Below are 19098 nucleotides of genomic sequence, written 5' to 3'. Positions count from 1 at the left end.
ATGAAGGCGCGAGGGATTACCAGGGTCTTCTGGGCAGCGAGTGGTCTGTTGTGAGCAGGAGCTGCACCTGCTGGGATTTTAGCGAGAATGACGAAGTTGAAGTCAAAGCCGCTAAAAGACACAAGCTTCTAGTGGCCGCGTAGCAGCTCGTTCCTCAACTTCTATTTATAAAGTAATGAGTTTAGAATCTTCAAGTGAAAATCAATTGGGAACTTGTCTCCCCGAATCATGCAGAAACAGCAGTATATCGAACATGGAGAGTCGGGGGCACACATTGTGCTTCTTTGTGTGCTATTGAGCAACACTCTTGGGGTTCTACGGCAGAAGTCTGCAGTGGGATTGCTCTATTTCATTGGATGTTTGAATTACAAAAAGATAACAAAATTTTAAGACATCCGTTTCAGGCTCAGGTTAGGCAAATATGCAGGAATAGTCTGCCGTTCAGTTGAAGTTAAACATCTTCAGTAGTTTCTTCGCTTTGACATGTGACAGCGCTAGAGGGAAACACCTGCGCTTAGTCTGAATTCTCCGTCTGAACATCTCGCTCTATTCCCTGGCCACCTCAACCTTGACCTTTTCCTTGATGAAATTGAAGATATCTCTCAGCAGGTCCTCCGAGTACCAGTGTCCCAGGCCCTCATACTCCTTCATCTGAACATTTGTCCCCATCAGGTCCAAAGCATTCTTCGCCTCCCTTCCCAGTTTGATATCCACCTTCTCATCTTCAGCCCCATGACCCAAAAACACAGGAATTTCCTGGAACACCATGTCCTTCTTATAATCCATCTCAATCGACTCCCTCAAGAACTTGACTGCTTGTAAAGGCGGGTCTCCTCTCGCCTCATCTTCATAATCAGACGCCGCAAACGGATCCTCATACTCATCCCCCGAAAGTGCAAACGGGTCGTCGTGGTCTTCCTCAAGCCCCTTGTCTCCATGTCCGCGCCCAATCTTTACCAACTCGTTTCCAAAAGGTATCCACCCACACATCCCCACAACGGCTGCAAATGGCTTTCCATCCCACACCAATAACGAAGCCAAGGACGTGGCACACCCTTGGCTCAATCCCCACAGAACGACATTCTCTTTCCCTACGGCTTCGATCTCCGCCTCGAGGAGCCCATGAATGAATCTACAACTCTTGTTCAGGCCGTCGACCATCAGATGCTGGGTCCTGGTGTAATCTTCCAGATGCCAATTATCGAACCACTGATGCGTCGGATTCTTATAAATCGTGGCCTTCTCCTTAGTCGCAGTTGGAAAGATAATCTTTGCATGCGGGAACACCGTCTGAAGAGTTTGGCCATCCACCTTCGTCTCAAGCAATGGCGGTCCGAATTTGGCTGCGTATGAACCACGGCCGTGGAGGATGATGATCGTCTGTCGATGCTCGAGCTGAGGAAGAACGATCATTGGGTCTGGGAACTTTCCAAGGGTGTCTTTCTTCGGTTTGTGCGATTCTGATTGTTGATTTTCCACTCGACTTGGAAGAGTGATGGGATTAGAGGAGCAGCCTCGGTGGCCTTCTCCAGCTTTGATGGACGCCATTTTTGAAAATCGGACGAGAAATTCGTAGCAATGGCGACGCGGTGCCCTTATATTTCTCGCTATCGTGACTTTCTTTCATTACCGACGTCGAAAATCGTTGAAAATCTGAATGCGAATGTGGATGTCTAATGATATCTCGATAGCTGAATTTGTGAACTGTTTGAGCGGTGTACAAATCCGCCCCTTCTCTCCATTATGTATTCGACATATAATTTTCATTTGGAATCCTTCGATCTCAACTGAAAATTACGCGCGTGTGTGATAATGAGTCAAAAACATGGTTTTGTACGTTGGCAGACTAGAGTTCGAGTGCCATTTGGTGGGTCCCAAGGTTCCTGAATCGCGGCCGAATCTAAATCACTTCTTTCGATTGCAATCATGGAAGTGGGTGTCTTTGCATTCCTTTGATTGTTCTGCGCTGTCGAGGTTGATTTGTAATTGATCTGTTTTCTTAAAGTTAGTTGTTGATGGTATTGGGAAGTGTTAGGATGAAGTGAGATCCAAGCCCTACTCGGTGCCTAATGCGGAAGCGAGCGGCCCGCAGTTTGAACTTTGAAGTCAGGTGCAAGTCTACGGAAAGCCGTAAGAACGAGATGTGCCAGGGAGCTTTGTAAGTCACATGCCTCTGAAATAAATCCAGTTCAAGAGCAGGAAAATTCCAGCGCCGAGTCGATTGTCCATTTGTCCCGTGGCAAAAGTCTTTTATTTGAATCACGTGATATACTAGTTTTGGACCTCATCTTGTCGTCTTTCTCTTCCAGTTGAAGCCAGATTTAGTAAGGGTTAAGCCGCTGGAGCTATTAATACGCAGAAGCTTACTGACTTCATTATCTAAGGGAATTGATGACCCTCGTTCGCCTCAAAATTGCGGTGCTCTTTCTGTGAGAGGTTCGCTAACATCGTGAACACCGATAGGGGGTATTTGAGTCCAGGCCAGGATTTTACATAAAAAGAGAAAATTACACTAAGTTTAATTCCAAGTACTCCGCACGGAGGCCCTTAAATGAGACCAGTCAGGAGCCCAAAAGGGGAGATCAGCTCTAGCTCTCAATCCGGACACGTTGAGAACATCTAAAGTAAGCGATTGTTTGATGTTTGCTGCAGCGAATGTCCGGTAACCCTCTGCCGCAGATAGGCTATAGTCGGGGTCCAAAGTCCATCTCGTCTGCAATTCTCCCAAAATTCATTCACAAAGCTGAGTATAGAATAATAGAATATCACGAATCCTATACCGTATATGACGCCTTGCGAGAAAATGAGAACACTGAGAGTTGTGGCGAAGGACCCTGCGGCAAGCCCTCCAAGGCACAGCGGCCCTAATGTACAATTAATCAACCGATCACATGATAAGAGGGAGGATATTCTCACAACTAACCAATATCATTTGTCTTTGATATTTCGAATACCATTTTATAAAAGGAGTGACAAGCGGGGCTCCTAGGTACGATATCCCTGATGCAACAGTACCTATAATAGGAATATACGGACTGTCGGCGAATTGCGGTAGACTTGTCTTGAAGCTCTACCGGAGAGGCGTAAGCTGTGGAGCTCATTTTTGGAACAATTAAAGTTGAAAATTATTCCAGCTGAAGTATAAAGGATCGAACAAGACTCGGCGGATCTTCCTTAAGTAATATGGAATTTTAAAAATCAATCGTCATTTAGATTTCTGAAGACTTAACATATATAATAGTTGTACCTGGATAAAACCACCAAATTCCATCTTTCAATTACTGGTTACATCTTCATGAATGTCACGGCCTGAAGAGGCTTGTGCGGATAATATGGGTGTATATTGGTATAATAGTAAATGAATGATGGTGCCCTAAAGGCGGGGAAGAAGCTATATATATATCTGTAGTGGCCCGTGCGCAGCACGTGACAATGAATAAATCTGATTGGTTTGGATGTAGACAAAGCGGATGGCTTTCTCTTGGTTGACCCCAGTTAAAGTTTCCTGGCTCCGGCGTATAGAGCAATGTCAAATATTGTCAGCATATGTACAAGATGACGTTATTCTCGCACGGTTATTCTAAGGATTTCCCGACTGGTCGGCGTTTTTGACGGTACAGTATTGTAAAAGCCAAGCTAAGCCATCACCCAAATTTCTCTCTCAAGCGACCATGTCTGCGCTCTCGACCTCCCCTCATCCATTATCAACCGCCATTACCCGCTCATGTATCCTCTCCCAAACCTCACTCCTCAAAAAGATGTCAGAATGACAAGCCCCCTCAACAAGCACAACCTCGACTCTGCAAGACTTCATATCCTTCGCTATTCTCTCCACAGAAGCTGGCCCGAAGAAAACATCCGCATTGCAGATGAACCAAATCAAATCAACCTTACAACTCCTATAAAGCCGCACCAAGTTGTCCACCTCGATACCCGGTACTCTAGAATAGCCCAACCGATAATCCAAATCAAGCCTCTCCTTTCGCAGCCCCATTTCCTTCCCATCCGGTTCATAGCTTTGCAAAACATCTCTTAACCTTTTAGAGTATACAAATTTCCCATCATCAACATGCTCGATTTTCGGACTACCAATCAGCCTCAACCACATTCTCTCCGCCTTTGTATCAGAAAGTTTATCTATTTTCCCCACTGCAGCAAACAGAAACTTAGGCATGGTACACATCCAAGACATAATCTTAGAAGCCGTAAATGGAGCCGGGATATGCGGGGCAATAGGGAATACAATTTCTATCCTTTCTGGATAGCGGTTAATGAGATCGAGTGCCTGATAGACGCCCGCAGAATGTGCTGCTATGCTGATTTTGGCGATAGAGAGGCCGTCTAGGAGTTCGATGGTGACGGAACTTAGTGAGGAGAGGAGGGCTGGGCCTGGTGGAGCGTCCGGGCCGAGGACCCATCTGTCGATGCAGAGGAGGGTGAGGTTGGGATGGGTCGTGAGGAAGTCTTGGAATAGGGTTAAGATGGTGGAAGATCCGCCTGCGCCGTAGCAGAAGAGAAGAGTATATTGGGCTGAGGGATTCAGGCGGATGTACTTGATTTGATGCCCTGGGTTTAAGGCACTGTTGAAAGGGAGAGGTAATGGGAGAGACATCTCAGACTAAGTAGTCTAGAAGTAGATGGTGATGAAGAAGAAGAATGAGGGTGATGATTTTGGCCAAGCTATATCTGAAGTTTAGGCAAAAGTCATTTAATTGTACACACTCCATTCGGCCTATTAGGAGGAGACGATTAGGCCGTCACCTGATGTCATCATGTCATCGTCCCTTATCGCTGCAATTTTCCACTGCGTCCCAGCGCAGCCCGGCGTTCCAGAGGAATCATATAGAAAAGTCTGGCACCTTTTCCTCTGCAACCCTCGTGTCAGGACCATCGAATCACTCTCCCCATTGTACGCAGTTCAATCTCCTGCTGCGTGAATGAAATTCAACCTCTTGTTGCCTTCACGGCCACACCCCGCCCTACGGGCATTCCATCTCTCTTGAACTTGACGAACAACCACTTGAGCTATCATCAGACGAGAAGGAATCGGAAGCCTTCAAGTTGCTTGGGAAGGCGGACGAAATGTTGCTAGTACGCTCTGCGTGATAGCCGCCGCGTGTTGCGCTCGCTAATAAGTGCAGATTCCAAGCAGAACCGATCTGAAGCAAATGTGCGAAGTTTCGAAGACGCTCTAACTTACGAGGCTGTTATCCCGACACTATACGAGAATATGGATATTCAGGCTGACAAATCGTCCTCCCTTACCTCGACCTGCTCAGCATCTCTGTTACACAGCAGTGGAGGCGGAGCGCTGGCACATTCCGAGTTCGATTCCGGGTAAGCGCGTAGCCTGGGGTAATACCGTAATGGGGATTCATCTTCCAAAAGAAGTCAGCATCGGAGCACGCTTACAGCCACTCTCACTAGTCTGTGTTCTTCAGACTGCCTTGGGCCACACTTCACCCCTCGCACCACCTTAATTTACTGGGCTAGCAAAGTCCAACTCCCACCTGTGCGTGGTGCTGGCTACGAACCTGTATTTACCTAGGTATACAGAGCCAACGGGAAACAAGGGCATTCAACTGGAGCTGGTGAGTCTGTTGTATGGTACGGATATCGCGGCATAAAGTCATGCGACTTCAGGGCATGCCTGTCCAAGGTAGACGAGTCGTCCACTACAGGTTCAGATCATAGTGGAGGCTGACGCTAGAAGTGCCTATAACTATAGGCTTACGCCCAGTAAGGTCTTTAGAGGAAAAAATTCCAGAATCAACGATTTTTGAACGTGGGAGTTTAGAAGGGGCAAAACAATTGTTTCTTTACAAAAGCACCCCCTGGAAGGGTACTTAATATAATCTAAAAGAGATTGGCCTCTTCTAGCACGGAATTACACCTTGGGCGGACAATCCGGTTTGGGACGTACGCGAGCTGAACAGGGGGGTGTACAGGGGTTGGCACGGGCACACTAATATTCTATTCAAAGTCGACATGTTTACGCCTGCCATCTTGAGGACTGAAGGGCGAGGTTGAGAAATCGTTGTACTGGTAGCTGCGGAACAATGAGGATATGAAACCGCAGGACGCATAGCTTACTCATTCTATGTATAGTATTGAGTACGCTTTGAGTACGCTTTGAGGATACGTGAGAGGTTCTGAGTGCGGATGATCAACTACATGACGACGCTAAACTTTTGTAAGATACTGCGATATTCGTCATAAGATTGATAACGTGAGTTGGGGTTTAGATGTAAGTATGTCTTTTAGTAGTGTAATATTTGCAAACTTGTAGTAATGTTGGGTGCAAAGAGGGAGAGACTGAGTGTTGAAATTAGGGGCCTGAGGCCCCTAATAGGCTTAGTAAGCCCTGGAACCGAACGCCATGGGGCTGTGCACTAGCTTAATACCCTGTCCAGCTGGAATACCCTGTATAGCTGGAATACCCTGTACGGCTGGAATACCCTGTCCGGCTGGAATACCCTGTATAGCTGGAATACCATGTACGGCTGGAATACCCTGTATAGCTGTAATCGGTTCAGCTGGCATAGGGATTTAGTACATGTGACTTAGGGGGTTCAGGGCTATATATACGGGCTACTTACCACTGTAGAACAGCAGTCAATTCAGTACGTTTTACTTGGTTTACATTGCAAGCACGTGACCCTAGCTTTATTACTTAGCTAGTTCAACACTGAGTTGACTAGAAATTGGTCACGTGATATCACTTTTTGACGTCGAATCATTGTATGCCTTTCACCAGCTATCTTATGCAATTGAGGCATATACTCAATGTTTCAACTTCATTTAGTCGTTAGGATAAGTGACATAAGAGGTATGGTAGCAATATTATGAGTGATGAGCCAAACCCCCTATATTTAGCTGCGCATACAATCACAGTAATATAATTGTGACACCAATTCTAGCCAGACATTCCTATAGCCATTTCCAGTTCTCTTTCTCCTACGAATTAAACCCCCATGTCTTCTCTAGCCCCTCACTGAGGCAAACAATTAAACGCCATCTCCTCCCTCGATTCATACTATTCTCAAAATCAGCTTTCTTCTCTCCCCTTTCCCCTTCCCCCTTCTGCCCCAAAAATTTCAATAAAATTCAACTCACCCTCTGGCAACACCCCGGATATCTCTGATCCGTCACACTCGCAGCAGCGGGACAATACGCCTCAGTACTCGTAATATTCGTCGCCATATCAATTGTTGAATTCAGCGGGGCTGGCCCACAGAAAATTGCCAAGTCGGTTGCACTCCCGGTTTCGTAAGGAATATATGCGCCGCAGCACACAGTGAGAGGGAAGGTAGAGTTGCAGGAGAATGCTGTGGTGGTGGTGGTGAGGAGGGGCAGGAGGGGCATAAGAGAGGTGGTTGAGAAACGCATTTTGGGTGGTTTGGTTTGTGAATTTGTGAGTTGGGGATTGTGGAGGAGGGGTTTAAATTGATGGAGGAGATGATGATGGGATGGGGGAAGCTTTGTGCGGAGGCAGGGAATTATAGAAATTTCATAAGATTGAATGAACGCTGTGCCTCACGGTGCCTGTTTGGCGAGCCCCTTTCCCCACCCTCGGTAATTTGCTGACCCAAAAATGACTCAAGACCAGGAACATGGAGTCACTCGGCGAAGACCCGATTTCAAGGCTTTCCTTGGTTGCATTAGCAAGGGTAGATACAATGCGAGATTGAATTGCGAGATTTGAGAGAGTAATATATGTTGTTTGTGTTGACTCGCATGAAACTTAAGATGTCGTGGTAATGACTCGCCCCCTTATGGCTCGCTTATTTACTGATCGACACAGGCTTATGGCCAACGCAGCATAGTCACCCCTTGTAAAATGGATTTACTTTGTAAATTTTGTCTGGGTGCGATGCCTCTATACAACTTTTATCCTTCTTCCGGACCGCAATGGCTCAACACCTCCTCGTAGTTCGGTCTGGTAACCTGTATCTCTTCGGAAGTACAGGGCTAGGATTGAGTCAAAATTTGGGGATGGATCCGTCTTAGGCCGGAGGCTGTACGGTGAAAACTCAACCTTATATAGACTAGCGCCCTGTATATTATATTTAGCTAAGTATGGGACCGTTCGGATCAGGATTATAGCTGGCCAATCATATGGCGGTATTAGTAGTACAGATTAAAACCTTAATTATATAGGAATATTACAGATTAATCTGGAAATAACTTTACTTTTCTCTATAATTGCCCTTAAAGTATATAGAGCCCCTCTTAATAAATTGAATTTCGTTAAGTAGTAGTAAATAAGTAATACCCTAACTACTATATAGCCGCTTTATAAAGAGGCTAGATCGGCCCTGAGAGATATCTATATATACTATAGTCGGGAGATTTAAACTCGGTATAAGTTCGTTTATTATCTATAAATAAACTAAAATAAAAAAGATAACTAATTATAGACCCAAATTTATAGCTATTATAGCTTCTAATACTCGGATTTTGCCTCTCTCTTTATATACTACCTATAGTATCTCGAAAACCGTATAGTAGAATATACTAGAAATAGATAATTAGCTAGTTAAAATAAGTTTATAATAATATTATAAGGTATTTCAGGAACTCTTTTCGGAAATAGAAACTGAAATAGCTAACTAACTATATCCAGGAGCTAACGAGTAACCTAAAGTACTAACTAACTCTTAATCTACTAGCCTAGTAAAGTTATAGACTAGCTAGGTAAATAAGATTAATAAAACTACTAAAGCGAAATAAAAGAAGAAACTTCGGAGAGAAAAGGCAAAGAAAAAAGAGTATAAAGGAAAGTCAAAGTCTAAATTAGAAAAAGGAAAATATATAAGATTTATAAAAAAACCGAAAAGCCCTTATAACTATTATAGAGCTATATTTTACTAAATAAAAGATTATCTAGAGCCAAAAATAATTCCAGATTATAAGAAGCTAGTACTAGAAAGTATAGTAGAGACTTAACTAGTAAATAAACTAGTAGAAACCGAATTATTAGAAATAATAGAAGAAACTTTATATAAGATATATAATAATAAGGTAATATATAAGTAATTAAGGTAAATAAGCTATAAAGTAATACTTATAAATATAACTAATTCCAAGAATTAATTCTAATAAAAGACTAATTAATATTTCTTTTTAAAGCTAAAAATGCTTCCTTATATATTTCCTAGTATTTAGCTAAATATATAAAGCCTTTTATTTAACTAGGAAATATAATTCTATATAATTTATATAATTCCGATTATAAGCTTTATTTAAAATAGAAAACTAGATTTATAATATTTAATATCTATTTATATACTATTATATATATCTATTATATTAACTCTTTTTCTAAGTTATTATTTCTATAAGGCCTAAGAAAACTATAAATAGCTTTATAAATAACTCTCTAAACTTTCCTAGCTACTAGTTCTTTCTAAAAACTTCTTATAAATACCCTATTATTATACTAGATAATAGAATTAAAAATATAGCTTACTAATTTTATTTAGTTAACTTATAAATTACCTCTAGTAATTTCTTCTTATAAAAGTAATATAAATATAATATATATTATTAGATATAAAGCTCTTCTGGTTTCCTAATTAGTTTATAAATCCTAACTTAGCCTCTATTTGCAAATAAATTATTATTTTATAGGCCTAAAAGCTTAGAAAAGTTAATCCGATGTTCTAATTTATTTATAAATTTATTTATTGAAATTTTCTAGATATTTCTAGTATAAAGCTAGTTCCGAATTTGTAATTACTATTCGGAAAAAAAGTATTATAAAAAGGCCTTCTTTTTTCTATTAATTAATCTTCTTTTTCCTTTATAATATTATATCTAGCTTTTTCTTATTTCTTATCTTTCTTTTTTAAGCTTTTTAAGCTCTTTTAAATTCCTTTAAATTTCCTTTAATCTTTATTTAAACTCTCTTCTAATTCTCTCTTTTATTTCTTTATTTATTAAAATAAATACTTCTCTTAGTACTTATTAGCCTATTACTACTTATTTGGCTAATACTTCTATAGCCTTAATTTGCTCTTATTATTTTTAATATTCTAAGAATATTATTAAATTTTCTAATCTTATTTATATTAAGAGTAATAACTATTTAATATATAATTACTATTATTCTAAGAATAAGAAATATAATCCTATAAACTATAAATTTCTTTTTTTATTTTCTATTCTAATATTATTTAAGTTTTTTTTTAAATATATATAATATAATTAAACTGCTTTCTTTAAGCTATTAATATATATAAGTATTTTTTCTAATCTTTATTTAAAAGAAAAAAGGCTATTATTATTTTTCTTCTATATTAAACTATATATACTTCTTATATTAAAGCTATTATTTAAAGCTAATGAATTCTCCTAATAATTTAAGAAATAGATTAAATAATTCTTATTAGCTTAATATAAATATAAAATACTTTTAAAAGTATAATTAATATTTTTTAATATTAAGTAAGCTTATTTCTCTCTTATTTTTTATTAATAGCTAATAGCTTTCTAGGCTAATTTACTATTTATTTCTTAAGAAAATCCCGATAAAGATAATAATAAAAATAGTAAAAAATAGTTATAAAAATAGAATATTTATAAGATATAGAAATTAAAGTTTTTAGAGTTTTTAATAATTTTTATATAATTTTTCTAAAAATAAATATATAGTTTTTAATAGTTTTCTAATAAAAGTATTTATCTTTTATATTTCCGTTTAACTAATAGTATTATAATATTATTCTTTTCTAAATATTTTTATAATTCTTAAATTATATTTTCTGAATTATTTAGTAGTTTCTATATATTATCTACTAGTAAATAGTTCTTCTAATAAATAAGATATTCTCTTTTTTTTTCTATTTTCTTTATAGGCTATAATAGATTTTATCTCGAATTTATTTTTATTTTTAATCTTAACTGGTTCTAATTTTACTATAGTACTAGCTTGCAAGTACTATAGTTTTAAGAAAGAAATATAGAAAATATTATAGATCTAATATAATAATAGTAATTCCAAATAGTATATCTATTTATATATTTTTATAACTTCTAGAATCTTAAAAGAGCCAAAATATCTATTTATTAGCTTTATACTAGGTTATAGCTATTAAATGTTTTTTATATAAAGTATAACTTTATTATATATATTAAATTTCTTATTAATATATTTTTTATTATAATATTTTTTATTATAATATTTTTTTTTATATATCTACTATTTCTTACTATTATTTTTCTAGTACTTCTTATTCTATTTGAATTCTTTATACTCTTTCCTATATTACTAATACTTCTTTTTCTGAAATATTATTCTTAATATATAGTTTAATACTAGAATAGAATTTGTATAATATATAAAATAAAGAAATTTCTATTATTAAATATATAGAATTATTATATAAAAATTCTATAAAAATAAGCTTTACTATCTAGTTATTTTACTAATAGCTAATATAATACTTTAAATATTATTTTAGAGTTTAATTTAGATTTTTCATTTATTTATTAGTTTATAAATAGAATATTATATTTAGCTATTATTAAATCTTTAAATAGAAATATAAACTTAATTAAAACTTACTTATAAAAACAGATTCTTTATTAGAGGTTATATTTATAAGTATACCGAAATCTTTAATAATATAATATATAAATAGCTTTACTAATTCAGGAACTAAAATCTCTTTAGTAATTAAAATATATTATATTATTTTTATATATTTATTAATAATAATAAATATAGAATTATATATCTTATTATAAAATTTAGAAAAGAATAGTTCTATAATAAAGTCTATAGTAATTTCTTATTATAGCTTAAAAGAGAAAGGAAATAAACTAAATATACTATATAGTAAATATTTTTTTATCTTAATTTATTAATATATAAAATAAGTTCTAATATAGTTTTTTATATTCTTTTTTATATTTTATTAGAAGTACTTTTTCTAGAGAATCTCTAGTATTTTACTAGTACTAAAATGCCTATTTATAGAATTATTATAGTTAGTTTATAGTAATTTTTCTTTAAAAGCCGATTTATTTAATATATAAATAGTATTTTAATATCTTAATAACTTAGATATATTAAATTCCCAAGTCTTAATAGCTCTAGTAAAGGTTTCTTTTAAGAACTATTTATACTACTAATATTATACTAATAGATTAAGCTTTTAGTATTATAATAGTAGTTTAAATAATATGTTTTTATTTTTCTTATATATTATTTCGGACCTAACTATCTATATAGCTAGAATCCGTAGTATATATTATTTATAACTAGTTATACTAGTAATAGGCTCAAGTAGTAGTATTTCTAGTATTATTCCGTTACTAAAATAGACTTTCTTTTCGGAATTCCTTAATATCTTACTAATTAAGAAATACCTATTTTCTTTTTTTTGGGCCTTATATTATAATATTATAGAAATAGTATAATATTCTATTACTGCTATTTATAGGACTTTCTATTCTGCATTTTATAGCTTATTATAAAGTATAAATAATAAAGTATTTTTATTTATATCTATTATAAAATCTAGTTTTCTTAATAGTCTATTAGTAAAATTATTATATCTTAGCTAGTATTCTAAAACGAAGTTAAAAACAGTTAGTTTCTTTACCTATTTTATTTATTAACTATTTAGTTTTCTTTTAGTTATAAAGTATTTTAAGTTATTATAATTTATTTTAATAATAATATATTAGATATATACTAGATAATATTACTAAATATAAAATACTAGAATAATAGCTAAGAGTTTAGAATTATATATCTTATATCTATTCTTAATTATAGTTATTTTCTTTAAATAGAAAATAATAAAATATTATTTGATTTCTATTTTTTTTCTAAAAAGCTAGAAAATTATTTCTATAATTATAAATCCTGAAATATTTATTTCTATATAAATTTTTAAGGCTAGATCGAAATAATAAAGAATTAATATTATTATAAATATAATTTATAATTCCCTAAAAGCCTTATTTACTTTATTTATCTAACTAAAATAATATTATAGGTTTTTACTAGTTTTTAATAAATTAATTAACTCTTTTATTACTTTGGAATATTTATAAATAAACTTCTAATAGAAATTAGTAAAACCCAGAAATACTTGGATTTCTTAGATATTATTCTTTGGGACTAGCTATTTCCTAATAGCTATAACCCGGCTGGCTTCTATTTTTATACTATTTAAACTAATTATAAATTCCAGAAATTTTTTTTTTATATTAAATTTATATTTTACTAAGTTTATAAAAAGCTAGTATTATTATAACTACTCGAATATATATTAGACTACTATTATATACTATTCTGAATTCTCTAAATAAATTAAAATATTATCTAAATAATATTTATAAGGTCTATTAATATATAATTAATATATATCTGAAATATTACTAGAATATTAGAAAGTTCAAAAAATATAATATAATATTTAAAATATTTATAATATATTTAGAATACTATTTTTTATTTATTACTTTCCTGTATTTATAACTAATAGTAAATATCTTTTAAGTCTAGCTTTATATATACTTTTATTTTATAAAACCTATTTATTATCTTATTAATAAATAGTAATAGTATTCGGTTTTTAATAGTAATTCTATTTAGACTCTAGTAATTAATATATAGATATAGGCTATTTCTTTTCTTTAGAATAAATATAATTGAAATATTAGCTAGGCTAATAAAATAATAGATCTATTTCTTTTTTAAGCTAATATTAAAATATTCCTAAAAGACTTTAAGTTCTTTTTCTAATAAAGTATATATAAGACTATATAATAGTTAGAACCTTGGTTCTAGATTTATATAATATTCTATTATATAATAGTTAGATAATATATCTATAGCCTCTATAGAGAATATTCGAAAAAGATTCTAATATTTCTTAGAAAATATAATTATTTCATTTATAATAATAGTAATAATTCTTTAGCTATTTATTATAAAATAGGTAATTAATAGAAAAATATATATTTTATATTTTATTACTTTAGTAAACTTCCTAATATTTAGAACTTTAATTTTCTATAATTAAATCTAATATCTCTATATTACTTTCTTAAAGGAAATTAGGAAATTAACTAGATAGAGCTATAAAAATCCAAATATTATATTAATATAGTTTAGATCGAAATTATATAATATAAAATATATATTAGTTTCTTTTTAGTTCTCTAGTATATTTTTAGTAATAATTCCAAGAATATAATCTCTATATAAATAAATTCTTTTTTCTTCTAATAAGATTAAAAGAATTATTTTTAATATTAATAAAATATCTATATCTAAAGCTAATCTTCTTTTTATATAATTAGTTTTCTATATTCGAATTAACTAATATTCTAACTCTTTATCTATTTTTTCTTATCTTAATAATAACCTTAATTATTATTCTTGTTTTAGGAACTTTATTCTCTATTATATAAATAAATATAACTATTATAGAATATATTTATTTCCCGGCTTTTATAGTTCTAAATACTTATATATTTTATAGCTAGACTTATTATAGTTATAATAAATCAGTTTCTTCTGATTTAAGTAAATAGTAATATAATAAATTTTCTTCTAATAAATAAAATAAATTATATCCGGTTTTATAAATCCCGATATAAATACTATATTAGACTTTATTACTATATCTTTACTATTTCTGTTTTATAAATCTTATAATAAAGATATATTTCTTTTCTATTTTCCTTTATTATTTCCTTTCTCTTTTCTTCTATTCTTTTTTTTTACTATTCTATTAGCTTATTATTATATTTCTATTAAATAAATAGGTTTAAATTATTCTTAATTCATTCCGAAAATAAACGCTGCCAGGACGCAGCGTTTTTTTCTGCCGGTGCACGTGACCAGCATGTGCCACACGCGAATAGCTATATTCCTCACTGGCATAGGCCATTTGGGAATGGCTATATATTCCCCACTAGTATAGCTTATTTAAAGAATGGCTATATTCCTCACTGGTATAGGCCATTTGGGAATGGCTATATATTCCCTACTAGTATAGCTTATTTAAAGAATGGCTATATTCCTTACTGGTATAGGCTATTTGGGAATAGCCATATTCCTCACTGGCATATCCCATTTGGGAATGGCCATATATTCCCCACTGGCATAGCTTATTTGAAGAATAGCCATATTCCCCACTGGTATAGCTTATTTAGAGAATGGCCATATTCCTTACTAGCATAGGCCATTTGGGAATGGCCATATTCCCCACTGGCATATCCCATTTGGGAATGGCCATATATTCCCTACTGGCATAGGCCATTTGGGAATGGCCATATATTCCTCACTGGGAGGTGCCATATACGAATAGCCATATTCTTTACTAGATAAAAGAATATATTTAGAAAGGCTATATAAAGATTACTAGTAACGAAAGTAAGGAAGCTACTTAATAAGTAATTAATTAATTAGTAAATAATTAATTAAGCATACGGGATTCTTATTAGTTAGCCCTTCCCTACTGCCCAAATTTTCTGAACGAGGGGTAATTTTCTTAAAAACGCTGCCGCAAGCGGCAGTATTTATTTTACCTTGCGAATATTGAAAGTTCGGTCTTTACAGGGCAAAAAAAACGCTGCCGCCAGCGGTAGCGTTTTCAATAGCGGGGTAAGTAGTAGTTTATTATTATTATTTGAGATAGCTCGCCCGCAACGAGATATTTCCTTGAACGGAGAATGAGGAGCTACTATTAGTATATTATACTATAACTCTACTAATTTTTTCTATAAGAAAAATGCTCGTTATTATCGTAATAATTAATTAAAGGGGCCTTGCGATCGGGCGCACGCTTCACTCGGGTGAGGGATGTGCGCGCTAGCCGCATCTTGGGCGCAGGTGCGGCAGCGTTTTTTTTGTGGTGATAATCTTACATTCCTGCCGCACGGTGATGGCATACTGGGCCTGATGAAGAAATAGAGCACATCGTCGATTCCAGAGAGAGAAAGTAGACTTAGGAATATAATAATATGCTTTTGGACAGAGGGCTCTTTCAATAGCATACTTCCCAGGTGTTTCTCAATCCATGAGATCAATTGGTGCACTGGTAATCTTGCAAGGCTTGCATGGTAGGGCTTTCTCGACAGGCGGACTGCCGCAGCTCAACGTCGCCCAGCATGATGCTTCAATCCAACGACAAGTATCATGGTCTTCCGTGAACTAACCAGACGCTGGCCACATACCTGATGTCCATCACTTTTGGAAGTGTTGGGGATATTATCGCAGTGGGCCAGATTGCATATGCACTCGCCCAGGCGCTGAAAGACTCGTCCGGATCAGGGAGGGAATACCAGGGCCTCGTGAAGGAGCTACAGACCTTTGACCAAGCGCTGTTGCAGGTGAGTGGTTGAGACGAAAGTACAGGACTGGCTGGTGACAATTGAATAGGTGGTTGCGTTATGGCAGAACTACGAAAACAGCCCCGAGTTAGAAGCGTTGGGGAAGACGACGAAGGAAGCGATCGAGGACTGGAGGGACACATTACTTGCGTTTCGGCTGAAAGTTGATAAGAAATATGGCGCGAGTCTCTGTACAGGAGGATCAGGAAATTGGCTCAAAGATGCCTCCAAGAAAGTGGCGTGGTTGAAGGAAAAGGAGGATGTGTTGGAGTTAAGGAGGAAACTGCAGTCGGCGAGTGATGTCCTCACTCTGTTGATTCTTACCGCCATGGGGTGAGCAGTAATTGAGCATAAGAACGGAGTGTTTGGCTGATGCATACGTATAGGAAGTCGAATCGTCTCGACAGTACAGCACAAGAAGTCCGTGTCGAGCTAGTCTACAGTCTCCTACAAGAATCCGTCAAGCGTGCCGAGGAGCAGATGACTCAACTAAAGCTAATGAATGAAAAGCTTGAATCCCAGGCTAGGACGTCGAACATGATTTTGAGTACCGTGAAAAGTGGAGTGACAAAGCTGTAAGACTTGAATGCTTGTCCAGGAGCTCAGAGCTAATAAATTTTCTAGAACACAAGTACATGCTATCTCAGTAGACATGAGAAATGATTTGTCATTACTTCAAAGCCATATTTTGGCCCAACACGCTACACCAAGAGGCCTAGGGACTCATTGGCAACAAGAGCCTGTAACTTTAGAGGACGCACTCGGATTCATGGTTCCAATTCCCTTGGAGCTAGTCAATTCTTGGGAGGTTAGTGTCTAGGTTCCTTTTCAGTGGGATGAACCTAACTTCAAGGTTAGATGTTCGACCTGATTCTTGCCAAACGTTTTGAAAAGCATCCAGGCCACATTAAAGTCCAACACAAAGAGTTTGTAATCGAGGAAGGTAGCAGTGGCAAAGAAGTTAGTCGGATGACAGACTGGTCCATGTGCTTCCGTCCTGGACAAAAGGTTGATATGAGCGTTGTATTCCAAGAAAGGTCCGCCGACAGTAATCATTGTCCCCGTTGTAAAACAAGATCAGAGTTATCTTCCGAGGTCCGGATTCAATGGTAAGTGCAAGTGCGTTTCTTGTAGCAGCAAATATCTAAGACTATGGACAGTGCGTCTTGTAACATGTGGTTTCAGCGGATTACTGAAGTTGAGGAGAGTGATGGAAATCATGACGTACCTGATATTCCTAGAAAACACTTTAGGGTGCCCCAGAGAGCTTGCGGTCCTGTTCTTAGTCCTGCGGACTTCAAGAGGGTGCGAATGTTGCGTAAGCTGCTGATCGCGAGCCATATGATGGCACGTGGGGAGATGGGTAAAGAAGTGGCGAAGAAAAAGGAGCACTTCAAGTTTGAGGCACCTTCTCTCGAGCCCACCTCTACCTCTAATCCTTCGCCTAAATCTCCAAATACTTTCGTCCCTTGGTCACCACGGTCGGCTTCATATCTGACTAAACATCGAAAGACGACGTCGAGGACTAGAACAGCAGATGAAGATGGTGGGAGCAGATTCAGTGGAAAACCGGTTATTGGTACGTTGTTGGGGGCTGCTGCTGGAGCGGCTTTTGCCTACGCCATGGTGCGCTCGGAGTCGCCTGAGCCTCGTCAGCAGGATACTTCGAGTAGTTTCAGACAGTCTCCATCTCCTGTCACTGATGACGCCCAAAAATCTGCTGGCGCTAAGATTATTATTTCGCCACCGGACTCGGAACAAAATTCGAGCGACGACGCCCACGATGAGGATACCGAAGTGCAAAGAGGTCAGCCGTTAGAACACTTAGCTGAGCTACAAACTGCTATCCGTGTCATAGAGCAACACCGAGAGAGCTCGGCCAACCAGACAGCAGAGGAGTTTGTAGACGCAAATGAAGGCACTGGCCAGGAGAGCGATGGGTGGAGTACCGTCAAGCCTCGAAAGGACTTCGGTGAGGAAGATGCTGAGAGGTTCAATTCACGTATGGGCTTTGATCAGCATTTGCATGCTCCCTCACCTTTTAATTACTCCTTATTTAACTTTGGCGGGTATTCTGGCACAGATGAAAATTCGACTGGATCCTACGATTTCCTGCCTCCCCCGAGTTTCGATGAACCGCGCCCAGCAAAGACCGGGTCGATATTACGGAGGGACCAGCGACAAGAGCGTGAGCCAGAATGGATGGACCAGGCGGCAGAGGATGAGCCAGAATGGATGGACCAGGCGGCAGAGGATGAGCCGGAATGGATGGACCAGGCGGCAGAGGATGAGCCAGAATGGATGGACCAGGCGGCAGAGGATGAGAGCCCCATGCACACTTATGAGGAGTTTCAAGATTGGAAGAAAAGAATACTAGCCGCCGAGGCCAAGCAACGATCAGAGATCCAGGGCCCTCTCTAACGGATTCTATGACACTTATGACGAGTGGAAGTGGTGAAAGCTCTACGACTGCCTCGATTTTCAGTACCTTTACAACCAGTTTCGAAGCCGTGAAAAGGAGGACCTTTTCTCCTAGACCCGGATCGTCTCATAAGCGGTCTACCAGTCAAGCTTATTTGCCGGAGACAAGTTCATATCAACCAACTTCACCAAGCACGAGAACAGGAAAGTGATGCTTTCACTGCAGTGGAAGAGATAGAGAATGTGCTCACATGAGCTAAGTGTTCGTCTATTACACGTTTGCCTCTCCAAGGCTGAGCTGACATGTTGCTGCAGTTC

General features: G+C 36.5%; 5 protein-coding genes across 5 annotated transcripts; 1 reads left to right on the top strand and 4 right to left on the bottom strand.

Moving 5' to 3' along the window:
* Nucleotides 1–319: 319 nt before the first annotated feature.
* K444DRAFT_608196 (alpha/beta-hydrolase) lies at nt 320–2015 on the bottom strand. The gene has a single exon (XM_024879327.1). The coding sequence runs from the start codon at nt 1546–1548 to the stop codon at nt 547–549; it is 1002 nt and encodes a 333-aa protein (XP_024742527.1). The 5' UTR covers nt 1549–2015; the 3' UTR covers nt 320–546.
* A 543-nt stretch (nt 2016–2558) lies between these two features.
* Nucleotides 2559–3337, bottom strand: K444DRAFT_183743 (uncharacterized protein). Its single transcript, XM_024870850.1, has 3 exons — nt 3248–3337; nt 2924–3190; nt 2559–2864 (listed from the first exon to the last, which is right to left on the bottom strand). Exons 2-3 carry the CDS (start codon nt 3099–3101, stop codon nt 2620–2622), a joined length of 423 nt encoding a protein of 140 aa, XP_024742526.1. The 5' UTR covers nt 3102–3190; nt 3248–3337; the 3' UTR covers nt 2559–2619.
* Nucleotides 3338–3559: 222 nt separating this feature from the next.
* Nucleotides 3560–4665, bottom strand: K444DRAFT_608194 (alpha/beta-hydrolase). Its single transcript, XM_024879326.1, has one exon. The coding sequence runs from the start codon at nt 4610–4612 to the stop codon at nt 3695–3697; it is 918 nt and encodes a 305-aa protein (XP_024742525.1). The 5' UTR covers nt 4613–4665; the 3' UTR covers nt 3560–3694.
* A 2086-nt stretch (nt 4666–6751) lies between these two features.
* K444DRAFT_608193 (uncharacterized protein) lies at nt 6752–7471 on the bottom strand. Its single transcript, XM_024879325.1, has 2 exons — nt 7117–7471; nt 6752–7036 (listed from the first exon to the last, which is right to left on the bottom strand). The coding sequence occupies exons 1-2, from the start codon at nt 7387–7389 to the stop codon at nt 6992–6994; spliced, it is 318 nt and encodes a 105-aa protein (XP_024742524.1). The 5' UTR covers nt 7390–7471; the 3' UTR covers nt 6752–6991.
* An 8735-nt stretch (nt 7472–16206) lies between these two features.
* Nucleotides 16207–18780, top strand: K444DRAFT_625172 (uncharacterized protein; the record flags this gene model as incomplete). Its single annotated transcript, XM_024882485.1, has 6 exons — nt 16207–16359; nt 16409–16692; nt 16746–16934; nt 16984–17167; nt 17218–17468; nt 17520–18780. The coding sequence occupies 6 exons, from the start codon at nt 16207–16209 to the stop codon at nt 18778–18780; spliced, it is 2322 nt and encodes a 773-aa protein (XP_024742523.1).
* Between the last annotated feature and the right edge of the window lie 318 nt (nt 18781–19098).

This window comes from Hyaloscypha bicolor (genome assembly GCF_002865645.1).
Source record: "Hyaloscypha bicolor E unplaced genomic scaffold K444scaffold_16, whole genome shotgun sequence".
In the NCBI taxonomy this organism is placed as follows: domain Eukaryota; kingdom Fungi; phylum Ascomycota; class Leotiomycetes; order Helotiales; family Hyaloscyphaceae; genus Hyaloscypha; species Hyaloscypha bicolor.
Note: the sequence above shows the minus strand (reverse complement) of the source record. Positions and strands in the feature narration are given on the sequence as shown.